The 22,390-nt window shown below is 32.7% G+C and overlaps 4 protein-coding genes and 1 long non-coding RNA gene across 5 annotated transcripts; 3 read left to right on the forward strand and 2 right to left on the reverse strand.

Annotated features, from left to right (window-relative positions):
* Positions 1-1,417: 1,417 nt before the first annotated feature.
* Positions 1,418-1,837, forward strand: LOC131629133 (uncharacterized protein At4g04775-like). Its single transcript, XM_058899935.1, has one exon. It carries the CDS (start codon positions 1,418-1,420, stop codon positions 1,835-1,837), a length of 420 nt encoding a protein of 139 aa, XP_058755918.1.
* Positions 1,838-4,624: 2,787 nt separating this feature from the next.
* LOC131629134 (uncharacterized) lies at positions 4,625-5,920 on the reverse strand. The gene is made up of 2 exons (XM_058899936.1): positions 5,895-5,920; positions 4,625-5,651 (listed from the first exon to the last, which is right to left on the reverse strand). The coding sequence occupies exons 1-2, from the start codon at positions 5,918-5,920 to the stop codon at positions 4,625-4,627; spliced, it is 1,053 nt and encodes a 350-aa protein (XP_058755919.1).
* Positions 5,919-12,130, forward strand: LOC131629135 (F-box/kelch-repeat protein At3g23880-like). The gene is made up of 3 exons (XM_058899937.1): positions 5,919-6,011; positions 7,916-8,615; positions 12,084-12,130. The coding sequence occupies exons 1-3, from the start codon at positions 5,919-5,921 to the stop codon at positions 12,128-12,130; spliced, it is 840 nt and encodes a 279-aa protein (XP_058755920.1).
* On the forward strand, positions 12,015-14,012 carry LOC131629136 (uncharacterized). Its single transcript, XM_058899938.1, has 3 exons — positions 12,015-12,365; positions 13,307-13,408; positions 13,524-14,012. The coding sequence occupies exons 1-3, from the start codon at positions 12,156-12,158 to the stop codon at positions 14,010-14,012; spliced, it is 801 nt and encodes a 266-aa protein (XP_058755921.1). The 5' UTR covers positions 12,015-12,155.
* Positions 14,013-17,606: 3,594 nt separating this feature from the next.
* Positions 17,607-20,261, reverse strand: LOC131629147 (uncharacterized). Its single transcript, XR_009291976.1, has 2 exons — positions 20,115-20,261; positions 17,607-17,821 (listed from the first exon to the last, which is right to left on the reverse strand). It is a non-coding gene; the product is annotated as an uncharacterized LOC131629147 (long non-coding RNA).
* Between the last annotated feature and the right edge of the window lie 2,129 nt (positions 20,262-22,390).

Consider the following 22,390-nt stretch of genomic DNA (forward strand, 5'->3'; position numbering starts at 1 on the left):
ATGAAGGTAAAAAATGAGAGAATCTTCAAATGTTAGGACAATCCATGCAACTTTTTTTTTACGGTTTTTTTTCTTCAAATATCGCCTATATGGCAGGGGCGAAAAACCTATTTTCCCTGAATTTTTTAACAAATATTTAATTTTTTCGGATATGCATATTCGAAAAATCCCAAGATCAAAAATTGGGTTATTTCGGATGTGCATCTCCGAAGTCCCCTTTCCCAAAAAAAAAGTGTGTTCGGATGTGCATATCCTAAGACACCTTTTTTCTATAAAAAATAAGGTGACTTCAGATGTGCATATCCAAAATCACATTATTTTTAAAAAAATGTGTCTTCAAATATGCACATCCAAAATATAGAAGTATTTTGGGATTTCATCGCGGGTATATGAATATGTGTATGAATGTATAAAGAAATTCCCTAGTTATAATGCCTGAAATAGCAAGTGTAATGGCCCAAAAGATTCAATTTAACACTCTAAGTTGATATATAATTTTTAATCATGTTCATCTTTTAGTGACATAAGTGATCACATAGAATTTAAGTATTTACTAATGATTCAGATAAAAGGTGACACATGACACAACCTGTTGAATTCAAGTAAAAAAAAACACACATAAATTTTTTATTAATTTATGAGAAGATTCTTAATTAGAAGATAAGTAAAAAAAAACACACATAAATTTTTTATTAATTTATGAGAAGATTATTAATTTATGGATAATTTGTGTCTATGCTATGATCCTTATGTACTTAAATTTTTTATTAACTTTAATTCCATTTTAAATAAATAATTTAAGATATAAATGTTTTTACCCGTGCGGAAGCACGAATCTTCTACTAGTTTAGTATATAAAAATAGTAATTTTACTTTATTTCAATATTTATTCCTACTTAAACCGATATATATTCAGTAAATACAACGTTCTTTTTATATGCAGGAAATGCAATATACCTTAAACAACTCTATTACGAAAAAATAAAATAGGCTTAATAGCAACTTTGGTCCCCCTATTTTACATTTTTTTGAATTTTGATCTTCCCATTTTAAAAACCTGGATTTTGGTCCCTTTTTTATGTTTTGTTTTGGATTTTAGTCCTCCATCAAATTTGGAACAATTTTTTAGTGAGGTGGCGCTTCATTTGATGACGTGTCAGTTATTAGTCATATGTAAATTTTACCATGTCACTGTTCTTGTTATTTTCTAATGTTTAATTATATTAAATGTTTTTTATTATATATAATAAAAATAATAACATACAGAAGTATTATATATTCACGTTCATCCTCAAATATAACCTAAAAGCTGCAGATAAGTGTTCTTCCCCAAATGTTCCTCCTCTTCTTCTAATTCCGAGACGGAATTCCAAACCGATTCCATTCTTCTACTCATATTCATCCCGTTTCTCCAATAATGTCAGAATCAAGGTTCTCTTATGCTTCAACAAATTCGTCTAGTTCAAGAAGAAAAGTGAATAGGTGTTGGTGTGACCTTGAGTCACCATTGATGACTTCTTGGAGTTATGCGAATCCGGGAAGGAGGTTTTATGGATGTGGTAATTTTAGAGTGATGAGGAAAAAAGGATGTAATCATTTTGAATGGTTTGATGAAGAAATGAGCAATCGTGCTAAGGATGTGATTAGATCTTTAAAAGATAAGAATGATGAACTTGTGAATTTAATGAGTGACACAAGGAAAAATGAAGAGCTTTTGAAGATGAAGGCAAGAAATGAAGAGTTGTTGAAGAAGAAGATGAAATTCATGGGTTATTTTATGGGTTTGGTTCTTGTGTTTGTATTGTTAGTTGTGTTTGCACTAGTTGTATTAAAGTGATGAGTGTAATTGTGTTTGTATTGTTAGTTATGTTAGTGAGAAGTATAGTTGTGTTCTGTAAAATTTTTCCAGATTAATGAAATTTAACCAAGTTATTCTGACCTTTAGTTTGGAACATTTTAACTTGGCATTATTTTGTAACATTTAATTTGGAAACATCTCCATTACAGCATATTTTAACTTGGCACTATTTAATTGTTCAATTGGCACTATTTTAAAACAGATCCAGAATTGGTACTAATTTGGAAACATCTCCATTACAGCATATTTGGAAACACACTACCAGTGTCGGCAAGTCTTCAAAGCGTTTTGCAGAAAAATCAATTCTCCAAAGATTGAAAAAATGGCCATCTTGAAGATCTGAATCATAAAGTTGAAAATATAATTCTTCACCCTTATATGAACGCTACAACTCCCAAAAAGAATTCGCATTTTACAGCATTACATTTTAGCTGAATTCACAACTCCATTATGGTTCTTCCTTTTCTTTACCGTTTGATTTCTCGTTTGATAGCTGCTGTTATGGCTTTTTTTCAATTCCAAACTAAGGAACATCTCCATTACAGCATATTTTAACTTGGCACTATTTAATTGTTCAATTGGTACTATTTTAAAACAGATCCAGAATTAGAACTAATTTGGAAACATCTCCATTACAGCATATTTGGAAACAGATCCAGAACCAAGTTATTTAACTTTGACACTAGCCAAATTGTTTAATTGGCAATATTTAATTTGGAAACAGAACCAAGTTATTCAATACTGTAGGCTACTTGTTCAATACTGCAGTGTCAAAGTTAAAATATAGCAGTGTTATAATTTTGGCACATAAGTTACTAGATAATGCAGACCAAAGTTGCTGCTATTATAGACGAAACACAAAATATAGCAGTGTCATAATTTTGGCACATAAGTTACTAGATAATGCAGACCAAAGTTGCTACTATTACAAACGAAACACAGAATATAGCAGTGTCACAAAACAAGACCTAAACTAAATGTCATAGCTTAAATTTTATTCTTGGGTTGGCGTTGGCGCTTGCGATCCTCCATCTATAACTGTTTTTTCAGCCCCGTTGTTTCCATTTTTTCCTTTTTGTTTCCACCCTTAGGAATTGCTCTCTTTGCAGCTCTCTTGCCTTTACATGTTCGCTTGTTATGCCCAAAAATCCCACATTTCTTGAACTTGACAGTTTGAAGACTTCTAGGCAATGTTTTTCTATTCCTCGGCTCATCATTTGCCTTGATAAGATTCTTCTTTGGGCGACCAATAGATCTTCTCATGACTGGAGGGTTGATTGGTTGAGTAACATTTGTCGGCCATAGTTGTGGACCATTGGTTGGCACAATGATATGGCTATAAGTTGCCATCATGGTATACTTCCTATACACAAATAAAATGATGAATTCGTAAGTTAACATAATATGTCGGTATCATTATAGTACTTGTATTTTGGTTAAAATGAGAAGGCAATACCTGTAGAATGATGAAACATAATCTTCGGGCTCCTTTTTGTTAAACCATATGTATGCGATAGCATGACAACACGGTATTCTGGTTAAATCCCACTTCCTACAAGCACATGTCTTCTGCAGCAAGTTTACAATATATGTCTCAACACTGTTTGAAACACCAAAAATAGAAAAGTCGTCATCCGAATGCCAAGTTACAGTCCAGCGCTCTGCTTCCCTCTTTGTTTTTTCCAATATTTTGTCGGATATTAGGACTTATAGCACCTTTGTACCTGGATAATTTCTCCTTTTGAGTAGAAATTCTAACCGTTATGTAATGTTTGATTCCTTCAAGCAATGTAATTTATATTCAATATATGGAAGCATGGTACAGTATTGAATGAGTGTATGAAACATACTAAGTATTGGAAGCATGGTACAATATATGAAACATACTAGAGTTAAAATAATGAAACATACTAGCACGGTACATGAAAGTGTATGAGAATCATATTAAGTACATGAAACATTAAGCACATGAAATATTAAGTACGGTACAGTATATGAAACATACTAGAGTGTATGAAACATATTAAGTACATGAAATATTAACCACGGTACATTAAGTGTATGAGAATCAAAATAAGTGTATGAAACATACTAAGTTAGAATAATGAAACATACTAGCAGGGTACACATTTATAGAATTGCATAATTGCATCAGAACAGATTTCCAGAGAATATTTCCAGAGCATAATTGCATATCAGAACAGAAATGCTACTATATTGAATTGCATATCAAAACCGAACTACATAACAGAATTGCTACTATATAGAATTGCATATCAGAACAGAATTGCATACCTTTTGTTGGTCTGATATAAATCCATAAGCATTTTGTTGAATGGATTGTAAGTCTTCGAGTAATAACTTAAAAAACCATTGCCATGAATCCTTTGTTTCAGCTTCCACAACTGCATAAGCTATTGGTATCATCTTGTTATTTCCATCCTTACCAACGGACCCTACCAACTGACCTCCGAAGTCCCCTTTCAGAAAACATGCATCCAAACCAATTAGAGGCCTGTAAGTGGTTGCAAATTCTGACTTGCATGCTTCTAAGCATACATATATTCTTTCAAACACGGGACCACAAGCTGAATCATCGCACTGAATTTTAACTGTGGAGTTTGGATTTGACTTCAACAATTCCTCAGCATAACTTCTAAGATGGATTAATTGTTCACGACCAGCTCCTTGAATTAACTCTATCACTTTTTTCTTGGCTCTATATGCTTGATCTACTGGCAACTTCACCCCCCACTTCTCCATTGCTTATGCAATCAACCCTTTAGTCTTCATTTCAGGAGTGTGTCTTAGTGTATTCACAAATTTTTTAGCTAACCAAACGGTCGTCGCTTGTCTATTCCTTGGTGTCCTATGACAATTATGTAGATTAGTGAAGCTAACAAGTTGCCAAAATTGGTTGGTTTCCCTAAGGCTAAACCTTATATAAAAGGGACAACCTACCATACGCTTTACAACCACTTTCTTCTTGTCATTTTTCTTGATCACAACATTCTTATTAGACTCCATTGCATAATCTTTTACGGCATCTTTGATTTGCATCTTATCTTCAACATCACTTCCAAGTGGTGTATGTAGCTCATCTGAATCACGACATTCATTATCAGAATTAACAGCCAATCTTGACGGTTGCTCAGTTGAAGTGTTAGGGAGAACCGTGGTCCAATCAACACCAACATCATGACCTAAGTTCAACTCATCATCCTCACTTTCCTCACTTTCCTCACCATCCTCATCATCCTCACACTCCTCATAATCAGGATATGTTTCACTGTCTTCACTATTGACACCTTCAACATTGACATCCTCGACATTTTCATCTTCACCATTTGCTTCTTCAACATTTTCATCTTCAACAATTACTTCTTCAATATTTACTTCTTCAACATTTGCTTCTTCAACATTTACTTCTTCGTCAATTGCATCATCAAACCTAACATCCTCAATATTAACTTCTTCGACTTTGTGTTCAACATAAATGTCGATCAATTTATATCCTCTAATATCTTCCATGAAATTTAACACATCTTTGTCATCATTCAAAGGCCGAAGTCCACGAGAAAAGGCATACTTGGAATGCCAAAACCATAAACACCGTATATTACAATACCCTTCATTTTTAATCATCTTTTCAATCTCCATATAGGACATTAAGTCCACATCCCAGTCCCAATTCATTTCACTTGCAATCCCTCCAACATACAACTTCACTGGATGTTGCACCAAACGTCCCCTATGATGTATTCTAAGTCTCACAGTTTGTGTTTCACTTGGCCTACACAAAATAAAAACACACCTCTGTAAACAACAAGAACTGAATACGTAAACCACAATGTCACCAAGAACTGAATACGCAAACCACAAAATAAATCCCAACCACAATGTAACCATAAAGAAACCACAGACAAACTAGGACCTAAACGTAAAGCTAAACATAAATCCCAAACGTAAACCTAAACGTAAATCTCAAACGTATTCCTAAACGTATACACAATATCAGTACAAGAAGTTTGCATACCTCAAAACATAAGTTGGATTATCCATGGCGATGACGATGAACAAGGATTGCGATGGGGATGCCGACGATGAGTTAGGGTTCTTATTCCTGAGTTTGCATCTTCGTGGGTTTCTTCAGGTTTGAATCAAGTGTGTCTCTTCAAGTTTTGTTAATTGTTATAATATTTTAATAATGAAATTGAATTAATAATAAATATAATGAAATAATAATAATAATTTTAATGACGCAGCTAAATTTTAATTAATTTAAAAATGAGTTTTCTGAGGTGAAAATAAATATTTATGACTAATAACTGACACGTCATCAAATGAAGTGCCGCCTCACTAAAAAATTGTTCCAAATTTGATGGAGGACTAAAATCAAAAACAAAAGATGAAAAAGGGACCAAAATCCAGGTTTTTAAAATGGGAGGATCAAAACTCAAAAAAAGGTAAAATAGGGGAACCAAAGTTGCTATTAAGCCAATAAAATATTAGAAGTACAATAGTTGCACTACCTGGTATCGAGAGTATAGATATCTCACTATTTTAAAAGTTAGTGTCCATGTTTCAAATGTTTCAAAGACACAAGAACTCTATATAAAACTAAAGATATTAAAGAAAGCAAATGGAAAAATCACATGTATAACATCAAAACCCTTAAATTCCCAAATCTTACCAAACAATTTGAACGGTTCGAATTTTACATAAAATTAAAAAATTAAAAAGAGATTGAAATTAGTCATAACAAAGAAAATGAAATTGAAAACTAAAAAGAAAAAAAAATTAGTGGTTACTGATGTCGCGAGATGACAAACAAGTCATATGTGCAGGTTGAGAAGTTCATGATTCAATGATAAAAATAAAATGTCGTTCATACAAATTTAAAATATAAAAATCATGATTGAATGAAATTAAAGGTAAAAAAAAATATGAGAATGATAATTATCCATGAGAAATTGATACAGTAAACTCAAACTAAAAATTCACCAAAATAAAAATTTTAAACGCATTTAAAAAGAAAGTTGTTAGAATGATAAATTCAATCAGAAGGAAAGAACAAAGAGGAAGAAATTATAGATGTAATGATTGTTATAATCTCTCAAAATAAAGATTTTGACAAATACACAATATCTTGAAAAAAAACTATAAAATAAAGAGAAGGGACCGGAGCTGCTACTAAAGAAGAAATCTGCCCTCGTCCTTTAACACAGGGATAATCTTACTTAAAAATAATAAATTTAAAAGAGTTACTCCAAATTTTAATATATATTTTCATTAATTTAATTCTTTAATTTATTATTTAATTTAATTATTTTTAAAAATATTTTTTATATAAAAAATCAATTAAAATTATTAAATTAATTAATGAAAATTAAGAGTTAAAATTTGGAGTAAGTCTTTTAAACTGTTGAATAAGAATATTCCTCCTTTCATAAAATTAGGAACCTAAAATATAAATAAAATTTATAAGTTATAAAATTTACCTAGTGGTAAAAATTAATTTAAATGTTTGACTTTTGAAAGTTGATTACACGTATTTGCTTATTATTGATACATGGGATATTTTATCCACAATTTATGAAGGGGAAGCCAAAAGAAAACCATATTTAATTTTAAGTATGTACGTTTGTGTTTTGTCATGTGAAATGTATTCTTTTTGATAAATAAAAATTCATCAAAATAAAAATATAACATGATAAATAGACTTTTTGATATTCAGGAATAAAAATTGGCCAGACTAAATCAACGTATTCCAATTGTTACTATATTGTTAAAGATTTTTTCGTAATATGGTTGGGTGATACACCATATATTATTGCTATTAATTAGGCGAGATCAACTCTAAGGAAGACTGTAATGCTATTAATTTTTTGCCATTAAATCCCAAATTATTTTATAATTTCCATATAAATTGCTGCAAATCCATTGCTCTTTTAAGCAATTTTTTTTCACCATCAGTAATCAGTCCACTGGACCTGACCAATCGGATTTAGAGGTCAGTTCTAATATTAAGTGCTTTCAAATCTTTCACGATCACAGATTACTCCATTTTTGTATCTGCTGTCTATGATGAATCCCTCGCCGGTGGTACTTCCTAACGATCTCATCTCAGAGGTACTTTCCATTCTTCCAGTTAAATCTATTCTTCGTTTTAAGTGTGTCAGTAACCATTGGAGAACCCTCATCTCCGATCATGCCTTTGTGAAATTGCATATTAAGAGATCAAAAACACGAATTCCATTCTTAACATTAGTAATAATTCATACAACAGAAATGTCCTTAGGCGGCATTCACTCTGATTGCAGTGTTGTTCCATACCCTATACGTAGTTTACTCGATAACCCCACGTTCACCCTTTTTGATGATCCTTACTATCATCTAAAAAACAAAGGATGTGATCGTATAGTTGGTTCATGCAACGGATTAATTCTTTTGGCTGGAACCGGTTATCTTACAAATTTCAACCATATTTCGAAGTCTAAGAATATAGATAACTGGTTCCGTGTTTGGAACCCGGCCACCATGACAACTTCTAAAAAATTCGGGTATTATCGCGCCTTTGGTGATTCTCAACGTTACAACTTTGCATTCGGTTGGGATAATTTGAAGGACAGTTATAAAGTGGTGGCGTACCGTTACAATCATCAATTCATATCACATGTGAGAATTCTTAATATAGATGATGATGTTTGGAGAAATGTTGAAAGTCTCCCGGCTGTTCCCACTACTAGAAATACACGTATTACCTGCGGAATTTCCTGCGGAAAATATTCCGCAGGTATACCTGCGGAATTTTCTGAGATTTTCCTAAATAAAAGAAGTTTCCTGCGGATCCAGCATTGGCAGCAAATTCCGCAGGTATACCTGCGGATTTTCCTGCGAAATATATATTTTAAACAAAATATCTAACAAAAATATAAATTCCGCAGGTAATTTCGCAGGAAAGTTACCTGCGGAATTTCCTGCGAATATCTATTTTAACTGTAACGCAAAATCCGCAGGTAAATCCGCAGAAAACGTTCCTGCGAATTTACCTGCGGATTTAACATATTTCAATATTTTAATTTATAAAAAAAATTAATTATTATTTTTTCTCTTTTGTTAATTATTTTTATGGTATTTTTTTATTTAGTTTAATTTTTATTTTTAATCATAATTTTTTCTATTTTATTAATTATTTTTATGGTATTTTTTATTTAGTTTAATTTTTATTTTTAATCATAATTTTTTCTATGTTATTGATTATTTTTATAATGTATTTTAGTTAATTTTTAATCTTAATTTTAATCTTATTTTTAATCTTAATTTTTAATAAAATAAATAAATGGTATGCAAATTTTTAATAATATGTATAATAGTTTTTAAAAAATAAAATAAAAAAAACTATATAAAAACAATAGGTATCAAAGTTTTTTAAAAATAAAATTAAAAAACTAAAAAAAAATTGGAAAGAAATTATATTTGATGAAAACTAAGACTAAAAAACGTTAAGACTCAAAACCTTGTTACTGTTCAAAAACGTAAAACTCAAAAACCTAAACCTCAAAACTCAACGTTCTTCGCCGCAACCTCGCCATAGTCGTAGCCGGTCCATCACCGCATTTTCGCCGGTGTTTTGTTGCCGCAACCTCGCCGGAGCACGATTTCGCCGTCGTCTTCTTCATTTTCACATTTCAACCCAGGTATTCTCTCGACATTAGATACACTTCTTCCTCATTATAGAAATCTTCAGATTGGTCCTCTCTCAAGTTATGGTTTAACCTAAAAATCAATTGAAATCGTGAATGTTATAAGAGTTTCAGTTTCCATAGCTAGGGTTTCAAGTGTTGAAGGGTGTTCGAGGTTTATAGTGTTGAAATCGTCAAATTTAGTTTATAATAGGTAAATTTCGACCTTTGGATTGGATGTTACTGTGAAAAGACAGAATAATTTATCTTCAATTTTGTTGTTGTTATGGTCATTTAATAAAGGATTGTGTAATGTGTAGTTATCAAGAACTGAATCTGCATTTGCAGTGTTGCAAGTTCTGTGTTTCGTTGGAGAATGTATGATAGAGGTTTATGATTTCAATGCCTTTCAGGCTTCAGTTCTTCTCATAGTCTCTGCTGTCACAGCTTTTCATTTTGAATTTGGTATTAATACAATTATAACTTTGCTAAGTGTGTGTTTGGTTGCATGGTAGAGGTCATCATAATTGATTTTAGCTCCTACCAAACACTTTAAGTAAAAATATATATCTTTAAAGTGTCAAATAAAGTTGATTTTAATTCTAAACCTCAATTTGACTAGATATGATAAAAAGTGACTTTTGCAACAGGTAAAGAAAGACACAAACTTCCTTATTTTTTAGACAGATTCAACATTCTATCCTATGTAAATTTTTCAGAAAACATGAGATTACAATACTTGTTTGCATCTAACTGAGAACTTGCTCGAGTTTAGCTATTTTACTTCTGAGATTTCCTAACCTGATATTCTGTTTGCACGTCTTCAGTAAACATTTGTTTTTCTGCCGCAAGAAGAAGTGTGGACACAGCAATCAATTGAGGCCAAAGAAGAAGATCAAGTAGATTCTGGTACATATTGTTTTTCTGTTACTGTTTGTTCTAAGATACATTTTGTTGTTTCTTTTCTCATGACTAAAGATTTTGTTTTGCTTAATGTTGAATGTAGTTGGAGTTTATTTTGTTATAATCATTTTGTCATGACATTATATTCTCTCTGTTTTCATTTTGATTTGTTCCCCTCACACCAATGTTAGCAAAACTTAATATAAACACTATTAGGCTTAATATAAACACTATGAATGATTGTTTATTTGACTCTATAAAATAAAGTTATCTTTGATTCAAAAAAAAAAAGAATTGAAGATTCTTTTAATTGATATCTCCATCTCAAATTAGATTTATTTTGTCAATTTTATTATTTATCCCATTAGTACATTAGTGCTAGTAAATGTAAGAGATACAAGTAGTTAAATTTAAATAGTGTACAGATTTACTATTTGAATAATATAGATAAACTCATCAATTACACTTAATACTTATATGATTGAAATAAGAGATACTATACTAGTAGTTAAATTTAAATAGTAGTTAAATTTAAATAGTGTGCAAAGTTGCTAAATGTATGTAGAAGTTTTTTACTCTTTTAGTGCTCGTTATTAAACTTACCGTTGGAGATATTATTTAGAAGTCAAGTTGAAGATATTATTTAGATTTTCAATTATTTGTACAAAAGAAATTACTCAACCATTTAGTCGGTCATCTAAGAGAGTACTCTCATTTGGCATTATTATGGGAAAGAATCTTTTTGTGAGAGAAGATACTTAGTTTTCTTGGAGATGCTACCACTGCTGATGTGTTGTTATAACTAAGGAAGGTGCATAATCTACATACTATCCATCCATTCATTCATGTACTCATGTACAATGTAAAGCTACTGTTAGTTGACTATCCATGGTAGTTAATAGAAAATCTTCACAATTCAGACCTTCCACATATATGAGTTTCACATTCAACAACTTAGCATACAACTTTCAAACATACACCAGAACTCAACGCCCATTTCTTCACCACCTTCCATTGAAACCTCTCTGCAAAGGCAGTTCTAATGAGTTAGGTTAGGATTGATTAATCTCTTAATAAAAAACAGTAGGAAATTAGAAACAGTAGGAAATTAGAAAACTGAACCTTTAAAAAACAATAAGTCATTAGAACCATGAAGTAACAGGGCAAAGATCTTTATTATGACTCAGTTTTAGTATTAACTCTTGATGATGCTAATGATGATGATGAATAAAAAGTTTAGTATCTGAGAATTGAGACATGAATGTAAAAGTTTTAGTATTAACCCTTAGGTGGGGACAAATTCAGCATAGAGAAAACTAGACATGTAATAAATTGGTGAATTTAATGTTATGATTGATGAGTGTTTTTAGATTCACCTAATTAAATATGCTAAATCTAATAGGAAACTTTTTTCTGAATATTTCACGTGGAGACATGTAGGTGAGGCTAAAAGGAAGAAGTTGATTTGTTTAATAATGAGAGATTAGAGTGAGTTAATTGATTAGTAGTATAATAGTATTCACTATCAAGTGTGTTAGTTTTGTATTCTTTTATGGTTAAGAGAATATTGTATTCTTTTATGGTTAAGAGAAAATGTAAAAAATTATATTTAACTATACATGGTTTTTTAAATACAGAAAAAGTTTTCATGGCCACCGGAACACAAGGTTACGGTGCGACGTAACTTTGAAAGAAGAGGTGCAGCAAAGATGTCTCAGCTACTACAAGATGTTCGCAAAGACTTGGAGTATAGACCGGGCTGGATGGGAGCTGATGTGTGGCAGCAATTATTGGAACATTGGAATTCGTTAAAGTTTAAAAAAGCATCTGAGACGAATAAAAGAAACCGGTCTTCTATGGATGGCGCATCTCTTCACACTGGAGGGTCTATTCCTCATCGTTTGCATTGGAAAAGAATGGTATATATTATATGTTTTTCATTATGTTTTGAAGTTCATTATGTTTTTCATTACTTCTCTTCTTTTACATATTTAAAATGTATAGTGTATGTAGCTTTAGGCTATTATTTCTTTGGTTCACCGTATAGCATCACTATTTTAGAGTGGTGTTATTTTAATTTACTTCAATTCACTGATTAAACACTAGTGTTGTCAGAATAGTTTGAAGGCCAATATTGTTGGTAAGTTATGTTATACAAACTTAAAATCAACTATTTTGTTTTGCAAATCAAATGATAGTCTAAAATAATTGAGTTGGAGTTCCTACATCTATCTCATGAATAAGGTATGTGTGTTTTGTTGAAAGAGGAATTGTCTGCTAGATTGCTAAGGAAGCTACGCTAACTTGATTTGATCAATCCCTGGTATTCTAAGGAATGTATTATTTAAAAGGGTTGAGATTATATGAAGTGAATCTTAACCCTTTTGTGGGAATACTCAACCATAATCTTGGTTGATGTAATATAGACACTACTGGAATTGCAATTTGAAGTACTTTTATTCAAGATAATATTTTAACATCATGGTGTGTTTAGTTTCTTTTTGAAAAAGATGGTACATAAACATCCCAGTCAGCTTTTTCAAAAGTTCTGTAATGAAATCCTTTAACTTATTTGTGTCTCATTACTGTGTTCCATATTGTTCAAACTATGCAAGCAAATCTAGATCAGTATATACCATTTGGCTGTGGAGCAGATTAGTCAAGCTTATGTATTCTTGTTTGCTATTTTCTGGCAGCATTGTGCTATTTCTTAAAAACCAGTCTGCCATTTGTATTTGACTGAAATCTTTTGAAGAATGTTTTACTTCATTAGTTTCATAATGTTTTACTTCAAATGTTTAATCTTTTGAAGAATGTCCAGTGCTGTCAATGTTAATAATACGATTTTCTTAATTTGTAGAGAAAGGAAAAGGGTGCAGATCCATCATTGACCGAGTTCTATTTTCGCACACATCGGAAAAAGGATCAAAGTTGGGTTGGAGTTCATGCTGAATCTGCATATGTAAGTATTTCGGGAAGTGTTAATTTGATTGAATTTCAAATCTGCACACAAGTCTTTTGGAAAATATCACTTTTATTGAATTTAATTTCGTACTATTTTTTCAATTTTCTTTTAGGATAAATTTGAACAGAAAATGTTGGAGATTTCTTCTCAGAATCCAACTATTCCAGGAGAGGACGAAGCTGATAGTCAACCAACTAATGAAATGCCACCTGATTTGGATATATGGGTAGAGTCGGTTGGAAAGAAGAAAGGGAATAGGGTATTTGGTCTTGGAACCGCATCTAAGACTTTGGTTTCTGTATCAAAGAAACCCTCAAGTCTTTCAAGTGACTCTCAAGAGGTTGATGTTTTGAGAAGTCAAGTCCATGCCTTAAATGCATCGTTGCAAAGACAAGAACAAGAGAAGATGGTGATGAGGCAACAATTGCATCAACAAGAAGAAAAGATGGCCGAAGCAAATAATAAAATTTCATTTTTAATGAATCATTTAGGATTTGTTGGGTCTTCTTCTCATCCACCACAACCCACTAATGAAAGTGATCACGCAAATGAAGATGTCGTCGATGAAACAGATGAAGAAGACCTTAGTAATGAATTTTGATTTGTACTTTTTTTTCATTTTGACTTAGTTTTTGGATTGTATTATCTTTTTAACTTGTCAAACAAATGATTAGTAAGAACTTGATTTTTTGAATCATTTTTAGTAATGACTATGTAAGTACTTCTTACCAATTATGTTCTATGAATTCAAGTTTAGTTTAAATTGAAAATTATAGTTTTATTTTATATTATAGTTAAATATATATAATGGTTCAAAAGCTTATTAAAATAAAAAAATTATTTAATTTCAGAAAGAAATTTCCTGCGGATTTACCTGCGGATAGACATTTCCTGCAAATTTACCTGCGGAATTAGCTGCGAATTTACCTGCGGATTTACCTGCGAACTGTTTCCTGCGGATTTAGCTGCGGAATTACCTGCGGAATTACCTGCGAAACATATTACCCACGAAGGTTTTAGCTGGGGACATAAATCCGCAGGAAAATCCGCAGGAAACACGTTTCCTGCGGAAATATAACACAAATCCGCAGGTAATTCCGCAGGAAATACGTGTATTTCTAGTAGTGTCCTATTCAATGTATTTATGTGCATTTAAGGGGAACTCTTAATTGGTTGGCCGTTCGAAGTAAAGAAATTAATGGTGAGAAATTTGTTATTGTTTCACTTGATTTGAGAACGGAGACATACAATCAGTATCTACTGCCTCGTTGTTTTGACCAAGCGGTGCCTAGAAAGTCAGGTGTGTTGGGGGGCTTGCCTAGAGATTCGGTATTTGGTATGTTGGATGGTTGCCTTTGTTTTTCTTATATTTACAAGAAAACTGATTTCGTTATATGGCAGATGAAACAATTTGGAGTTGAAGATTCTTGGACGCAATTCCTTAAAATTAGTTTTCAAAATCTTCAAATAACTTATGACTATACTAGGGAACATGATAATAGGCATGTTTTGGGGTTGATGCCACTGTTTCTTTCCGATGATACATTGATTTTGGTTACCCATCGAAAAACCCATGCAATTCTCTATAATTGGAGAGATAATAGAGTAAGGCGAACAAACATTATTGCTCGTAGATCTATTACTCAGGAAGGAACTATCCGTCATTGCGATTTTATAAATTGGAGCTTTACTAAAGATTATGTTGAAAGCTTAGTTCCAATTTTTTGAAAGTAAGTTTCTTTCCAAGATTTACTTGTTTGAATTTGTGTTCATTGGTATATTTTTTTTAACATCTTTTATTCTTCTGTTTCTTAACTAGGATGGTCAAACTGAGCATGGAGATATCAGATTTAGCTATCAATTCAACAGAAACTTCCTGTTAAAGTAGATGGAAATGTTATTTTTTACTTTATTCTTTTTATTCAAGGAAGATTATTGTGATTTGATCTTGTTTATTAGACAATAACGTTATTGCTAGAAACTACTAAATAAATACATGATTGCAAGGAGGTTGTTATTTTTAAGGATTCTAAGGATTTTTTTCTCAGTGATGAATGTGTACATGTGTTGGCATTGTTCTAATATAATACTAGAAAAGGCAGAAAATTCATGTAACATTGCATCTTTACACATGAAAATACCTATTAATTTTTGTAGTGGCTAAACACATTGAGCACTCATTGAAGCATTCTGTATATTTATTTTAGCCAAATCTTTAAATAGATATACTTATGCAGCCATTTTGGTAAAGTTGATTTTTAGTTTGTGAGTGGTACTTTCCTTCAACAATAAAATTATAGAGTTAATGGTTATATATAGTAAAAAATGTTGTGAACTATTTGTTGTAACTTGTATAACATAAAAATATGTATCACACTTGCAACAATGTGTTTTAGAACCATTGTTTTGTTTACAGACAACCAGACAAGTCTAGCACCAACGTAGAAACCAGACAAGTCTAGCACCAACAATACATTGCTATGCACAATGAAGTAGGTTCTGATTGTGATCCTATTTGGATAAGTAAGCAAAAACTCGCCACTACTGCTAATCAAGTTCCAGAAGTAGTGCAACAGAAAGAGAGAAGAACAAAAAGAAAGTTAGATCTTCCAGCAATAAGTGAAGAAAAGAGCAAAGAGAAGAAAGAAGAAAAGAAGGAATAACAGAAGAAGGAACAGAAAGAAGCAAGAGAAGAAGAAAAGAAGAAGGAAGAGAAGAAAGATAAGAAAAAGGAAGAGGAGAAAGTAGAGAAGAAAGTTGAACATAAGGAGAAGCAGAAGGAGAAGAAAAGAAAGATTGTTGGAGAAGGTCCTGCTAGGCCTCAGAAGAAGAAAAGACCTACAGGTATTGTAATTTCTGAACCTGGTTCTGCTCCTGTTTTAAATTCAAATACTGTATCAATAGAAGCTCCACCAAATTTTTCGCCAGAAAAAGCCCCAGCTAAACCATCTCCAACCACCAAAGTTCCTATCCCTCCTCCTTCACCCAAGTCTAAAGGCAAATCGCCTATTCTTGATTCTGAACCCCCTGTTTCTGAACCTATCTTTGAAGCCACACCTCTAAACACCATCATTCCTCCACTCGCCTCTATATCCACTTCTCAACCTCCTCCACATTCCAACTATGATCATGTAGACACTGCTGTGTTCTGCCAATTCACCTCATCTGAATCCTCTCCTTCTGATTCATTCACCAACCTCATGCAAACTTACAACCGTAAAACCAAACCATCTTCTGACCCCGTTGTCTTAGTCTTGGACTCTGACAATGAAGTTGAATCCTATCGTCAACCACCCTCTTCAGAAACTCTATTTGTTCTTGATAGAGTCTCTCAACCTTATGCCTTCTCTCACCCAGAAAAACCAATCTTTTCTCTCCAACCACAAACTCCCATCTCACCTCCCAGAACAAAACCTCCAAAACCTTTTGTTGATGCACATTTTGAGTTTTTAAATAACAAGGTCAGGACAGGTTTAGTAGTTCTGAAGGTTGCTCATGACTCCAAGCTAGATCATGTAGTTGCTGGGAAGCTCTGGAGAGCTTTTGGTAGGGAAATTCAAGAAGACTTTCTCGATCTTCAGCAAGATTATTTAGCTGCTGCTCCTGGTCCTTCTGGATTCTTTTTGTAGTATGATGATGGAAGATACTATCATCCCATCACCAACTGGAAGCCTCTAGAAGAGAAGCAGTTTGTTGATGAGTTGGAAGAAGAAAATCCTCTAGCAATCGTTGTGTGGAAGCCACATCCATACAAAGTTCTGATTGGAGATTTTTAGTGGTTGTTCAACTGGTTCAGGGAGAACCCTTTGGAAAAGGCCCCTTACATGGTTTACCCCGAAGTTGAGTATCCTCCAAAACCTGAAATTCCTGTTTTAAAAGGGTTATCTTCTGATGAAACTTTTGCTGAAGATATTCCTGTTGAGGAAAACCATGAAGAAGATGTTCAAATGGTTGAAACTGATGCTAATCATCCTGTTCTGGAAAACAGTTTTGATGCTTCTTCTGCTGGTCCTTTTGTTCTGCTGAACACTTTGAAGGAACTCCAACAGAATCAAGCTGCCTTTGTAACACCCCATTTCTACCCGACAAATATATATAAATCAGAGTTTTCAAAAATTTCTCAATAAACAAATGAGGCGTCACATAATAAAAACAAAACAAATCAACTCGTCGCATAAAGCGGATACATAGCACCTTTGAAACAGAATAACTTATTTTATTAAAACACAGCGGAATCGCTTAAGAATGTATTCAATAAAATATCCTCAGTTAACTTATCATTTTGTTCAACCAAGATAACACAATTAAACAACAACATCATAAATGACATAAATCGTTCCCCCCAGAGTGCTACGTATCAGAGCGACAACCGATTCGAGTAACGACAACTAAATCTTCATACTTGAATACCTGCACGTTACCAATATAAAGGCAACGGCGAAACAAGAGAAAAGGGTGAGATATCAAATCATATAAGTGGGCATATGATAAATTGCATGCTAGGATTCAGACATATAAAATCATCACATCACAAGTATCAATAGCTACTATACACATCATACTTCTACAGTTCATTAATCTCACATACTTTTCATCACACAACAAGTCATGATCATGTAAATAGTATCATCTAATAAATTTCACATATTCAAGTAAGCACAAAATTTAATAGTATAATACTCAAAAGATTCAATACTATTATCCCAAATATATACACAATCCATCATTATCACATATTCACACGTTTAACCAATTATATATCAAAACATCACCAATTTTAATTATCACATCTCATGTACACATGACAATCACATAAATGCATATATTCAAACATCACTTAACCTCAATGTGACTCAATGCAAGACATGTGACTCTATGCATGTGGTACCCAATGTGGACCCAAAGTTCCACCGCTTCCGATTCATATAGAATCTAGCCACGCTTCAGATCCGGACAAGATCAAAGCCACCAAATGTAAACATATAGTTTACCGCTTCCGATTCACTTTAGAATCTAAGCCTCGCTTATGTTTCAAAGCAAACCACCTTTGTTTCAAGGCATCCATGATATGAATGTATGTACAATGTTAATCAAACATATGCAATTAAGATCATCTCTACCATCTTAATATTTAGCATATCACAATAATTCAACTCGATGAATTATCCACCAATTGTACACAACATTCACAACACATACATATCATTCACATATAAAAGGTCAATTAATCAATTACGATTTACAAAATCCAATTAACACTAGTAACCATACTATCTCATGTTAATTCTCATTTTGCCAATTATATATGAACATACACATTTAAAATCAAGCAATTAATCATTAAAATTAATGCTATCCAACTACCCACAGAGAATCAATATCAAAACAACATCATTGACATAATAATATATATTTCTCAACATACATATTCAATCAAAACACAATTACGGATAAATTCTCAAAATATCGTAATTTACCGACAAACCAAATAGTTAATTTAATTCCAATTTATATTCTAATCAATTAAACACATTGAAATTAATTCAACTATTAATTTAATCAACCAATTAATAATCACACTATATTAATTTAATTCACTTCTATTTCTACTCCATTTCCAATTTTTTAGCATTCTATTGCTCAAGACCATTTTTATTAAAAAGAATATCGCGTTAGCTTTCTAACGCCTCGAACGGAGACTCAAACGGAGTTACGGTTCAAAAGATATGAATTGTTAAAGTTCCAATGAAAAAGAAAACACCGACACTATACACTGACAACTCTAAACATGTCAAAATTACTCAAAACAAACAAAAGTATGACTCTTAATAACCCAAAACAACTCTGGCAACTTATTGTCAACTCTAACAACTCTATCGACAACTCTTATTGTCAACTCTAACAACTCTATTGACAATTCTATTAAATTATTATAATTTATTTATAAAGAATATTTAAATCAAACACAATTTCGATCGATTCGTAAAATATCACAATTTCAATAAAAGAACACCACCACGTTAATCTACTAATTAAACTTAGCTACCACGTAATTTTTCATCAAATTCCGGACAACTAATTATACCGCTTAATTCGGCTATTTCAATCAAATGGGACTATTTAATATTTTATTAGTTTCATATTTATATTGTTATACATTCTTATCCTACATTTCTAATATTTTTATACATTTCTAACTATATAAAAATGTCATGACGATGTTCTCATCACTATGGTATGATACCATTATTTTTATATGGGAACAGAGCCACATACAGAGACAAAACAATGTTCTGTCAAACACGAAACGTACATACAGGCCACTCACAAAGGAAAAAAATTCAAATAATGTGAAATATGCATAAAAATAACATTAAGTAACTACACACTTCAACGTAGGCTATGCTGCCAGTTAATGGGCATTCTTGCGCCGTCACAGGCTATGCCGAAAAGGGCATTTATAGCAAACTCCACCTTTCGCACAACATCGGCACCATGGACAAGGTTATCTCAGTTCCAGACTCATTAATAATAAACATAGTTAACAAAAATAACCATTCAATTCTTAGATTGTCTTGAACAAATTCTATTTATCTTTTTCCAACAACAATTCAACACAAGATAATGCAATAAATCTACATACCCAACTCCCCACATACAAGGTTTCATGAGCCCCATTATAGGAAGAGAATCCCACCCTTACCTTATCAATGGAAGCAACTCAATGGGTCTCTATTTGCATCTTCAATTTGGCACCATGGATGAAAATCTTCAAGCTTCTTCTTCTTCTCCATAGTCTTGCCTCTTTCTCCTCTATTCTTGTTTCTTCATTATGACAACTCCCCCTTTCCAAAATCTCTAAAATCCTAATATAAAATCAATTGGGCTTAGTGTTTAAATCCTCTCTTTATTTAATATCCTCCAAAATCAATTTAGGCCCAATAAGAGATATAACTCAAATAATCAATTATATCACTTATAATAATAATTCCTTCAATATAATAATTCCGACTTATAAATAATATTATTATTAATATTATTTTCTGACTATCCGACTTCGATTTATATAATTCCAAATACGCCCTTAAATAACACCGACAATCCAATTTCGACTAAATCAAATATTTAAATCCTTCAATAATTTAATTAACCAATTTAATTAAATTCGGGGTGTTACAACTCTCCCCCACTTAGAATATTTTCGTCCTCGAAAATTGGCTCAACACCATCCAAACACAAACCTCGTATCCAAATATCAATCTCCAAATCGCGCTTGGTAACACTTCGATCACTACCTCTTCGTCACAACAATGATTCTCATGAACATAAACACATTACAGTTCTTACCAGTTTTGCAATAATCAACGACTCAATGCAGTATTTTGGCGCATCACACTTATTCCAACAGTCCATCAATCCAAATATCAAGATAACTCATCTTTACCGACTTCTGGCATATAGTTTCTTACTCCCTCAAGCCTTACAACAACAGTGTCACCTAAGGCTTCCGCTGATCAACTCTGATAATTCTCTTTTAAGTCACCATTCTCGATAAAATTCCGTCCACTTATATGGTTCACAAATTCTCGATCCAATACAAACTTTCTTCAATACTCATCCTCACATCGTTGTTTACTTGATAATTCCAATCTTTCACTTTGTGACACTCGCTTGCATAAAACGTACTACACCGATTGTTAATCTCATCTAATTCTAACTCAACCATCCCTCTTACCAAGCTACACAAGCTAATGGGCGACTATCTTCACGATAAAATATAGATATTCTTTCTACACTATTAAGACAACAAGACAAATCTATAACGTCCAACACGAGTTTCGTCTACCATTAACAATAGATTGAGGGTGATCAGTTCCCCAATTTGTCAATTAGTATCCGACAACCTTAGTGGAGTATAAATCGTTGTTACATCAAAATAACGTCCTTTCCGAATTTCCACTTAAATCCATTAACACGACGTAATCCAATGATTCACTTTATGTTTTTACAATTCCTACAACATCTTACCTTATCAATCGATCTTGTCAATGAGACACCGACGTCCAAACATAATAAAAAGTCTAATTCACAATCACTTAGCATCACACAATTTTTTTTTCTGAACCGAAGTCATCCTCACGATAAACTGGCGATAGAAATTCCATACAGTCCTTTTATACACACCGCCACTTTTGGCATCCCAAATACGACTTCTATCATCCCTAAGTCTGAATTTTTCTTCACTACTACTTCACTCTTCCTTAAAAGTCATCAGTACTCAAATCATCTGTAATACCGAACATCTCGTTCTCTCATCTTAATCATCAACAACAAGTTCTGCTTAACTTCGCTTCAGACATTTGCGGTTATAACCATTCTTATTCAACAGGATTACACATTTCCATAAGGTAGAATACAACTTCACCTCTTCGTAGGCTCAAACGGTACGTCCAACTGATACTCGAAACCCAAGATACAAATCTCTAACGTTATTCGAATTGTAAACATCAACGTCAAGCATCGACAATTTTTATGTTATCTCCCAAACTCCTCAAATAACTTCGACGACAAACTACACCCCATCCCAACATCATCACGTCAAAATCAACTCTATTACGGTTGCGGAAATCATTCTTATAATACACTTCATCTCGTTATCTTTCTGATGCTTCAAACGGAGTTCAAATCAGATATCCGAAACTCAAGCTACGCGCATTCTCGAGTTCCAACTCGGATTTGCGATTCACAACACTTCACACATCGACTACGTCCATTAATCACTTATGCGAGTCTAACATAAAGTCTACCGCAACTTTATCACTTTAACACTTGTCAAACACCGGCATCAGACGCAAAGGTTAAACACACCGACAAGTTCTCAGTCCTCAACCGTGCTGAACATCGCCACTCAACATACTTGACCATCCCTTACAACAGAAACATCTTCAAGAAGTAAAACTTCTCCCCCACTTGTAATCA

Source organism: Vicia villosa, unplaced genomic scaffold (genome assembly GCF_029867415.1).
Source record: "Vicia villosa cultivar HV-30 ecotype Madison, WI unplaced genomic scaffold, Vvil1.0 ctg.000525F_1_1, whole genome shotgun sequence".
NCBI classification, from domain to species: Eukaryota; Viridiplantae; Streptophyta; class Magnoliopsida; order Fabales; family Fabaceae; genus Vicia; species Vicia villosa.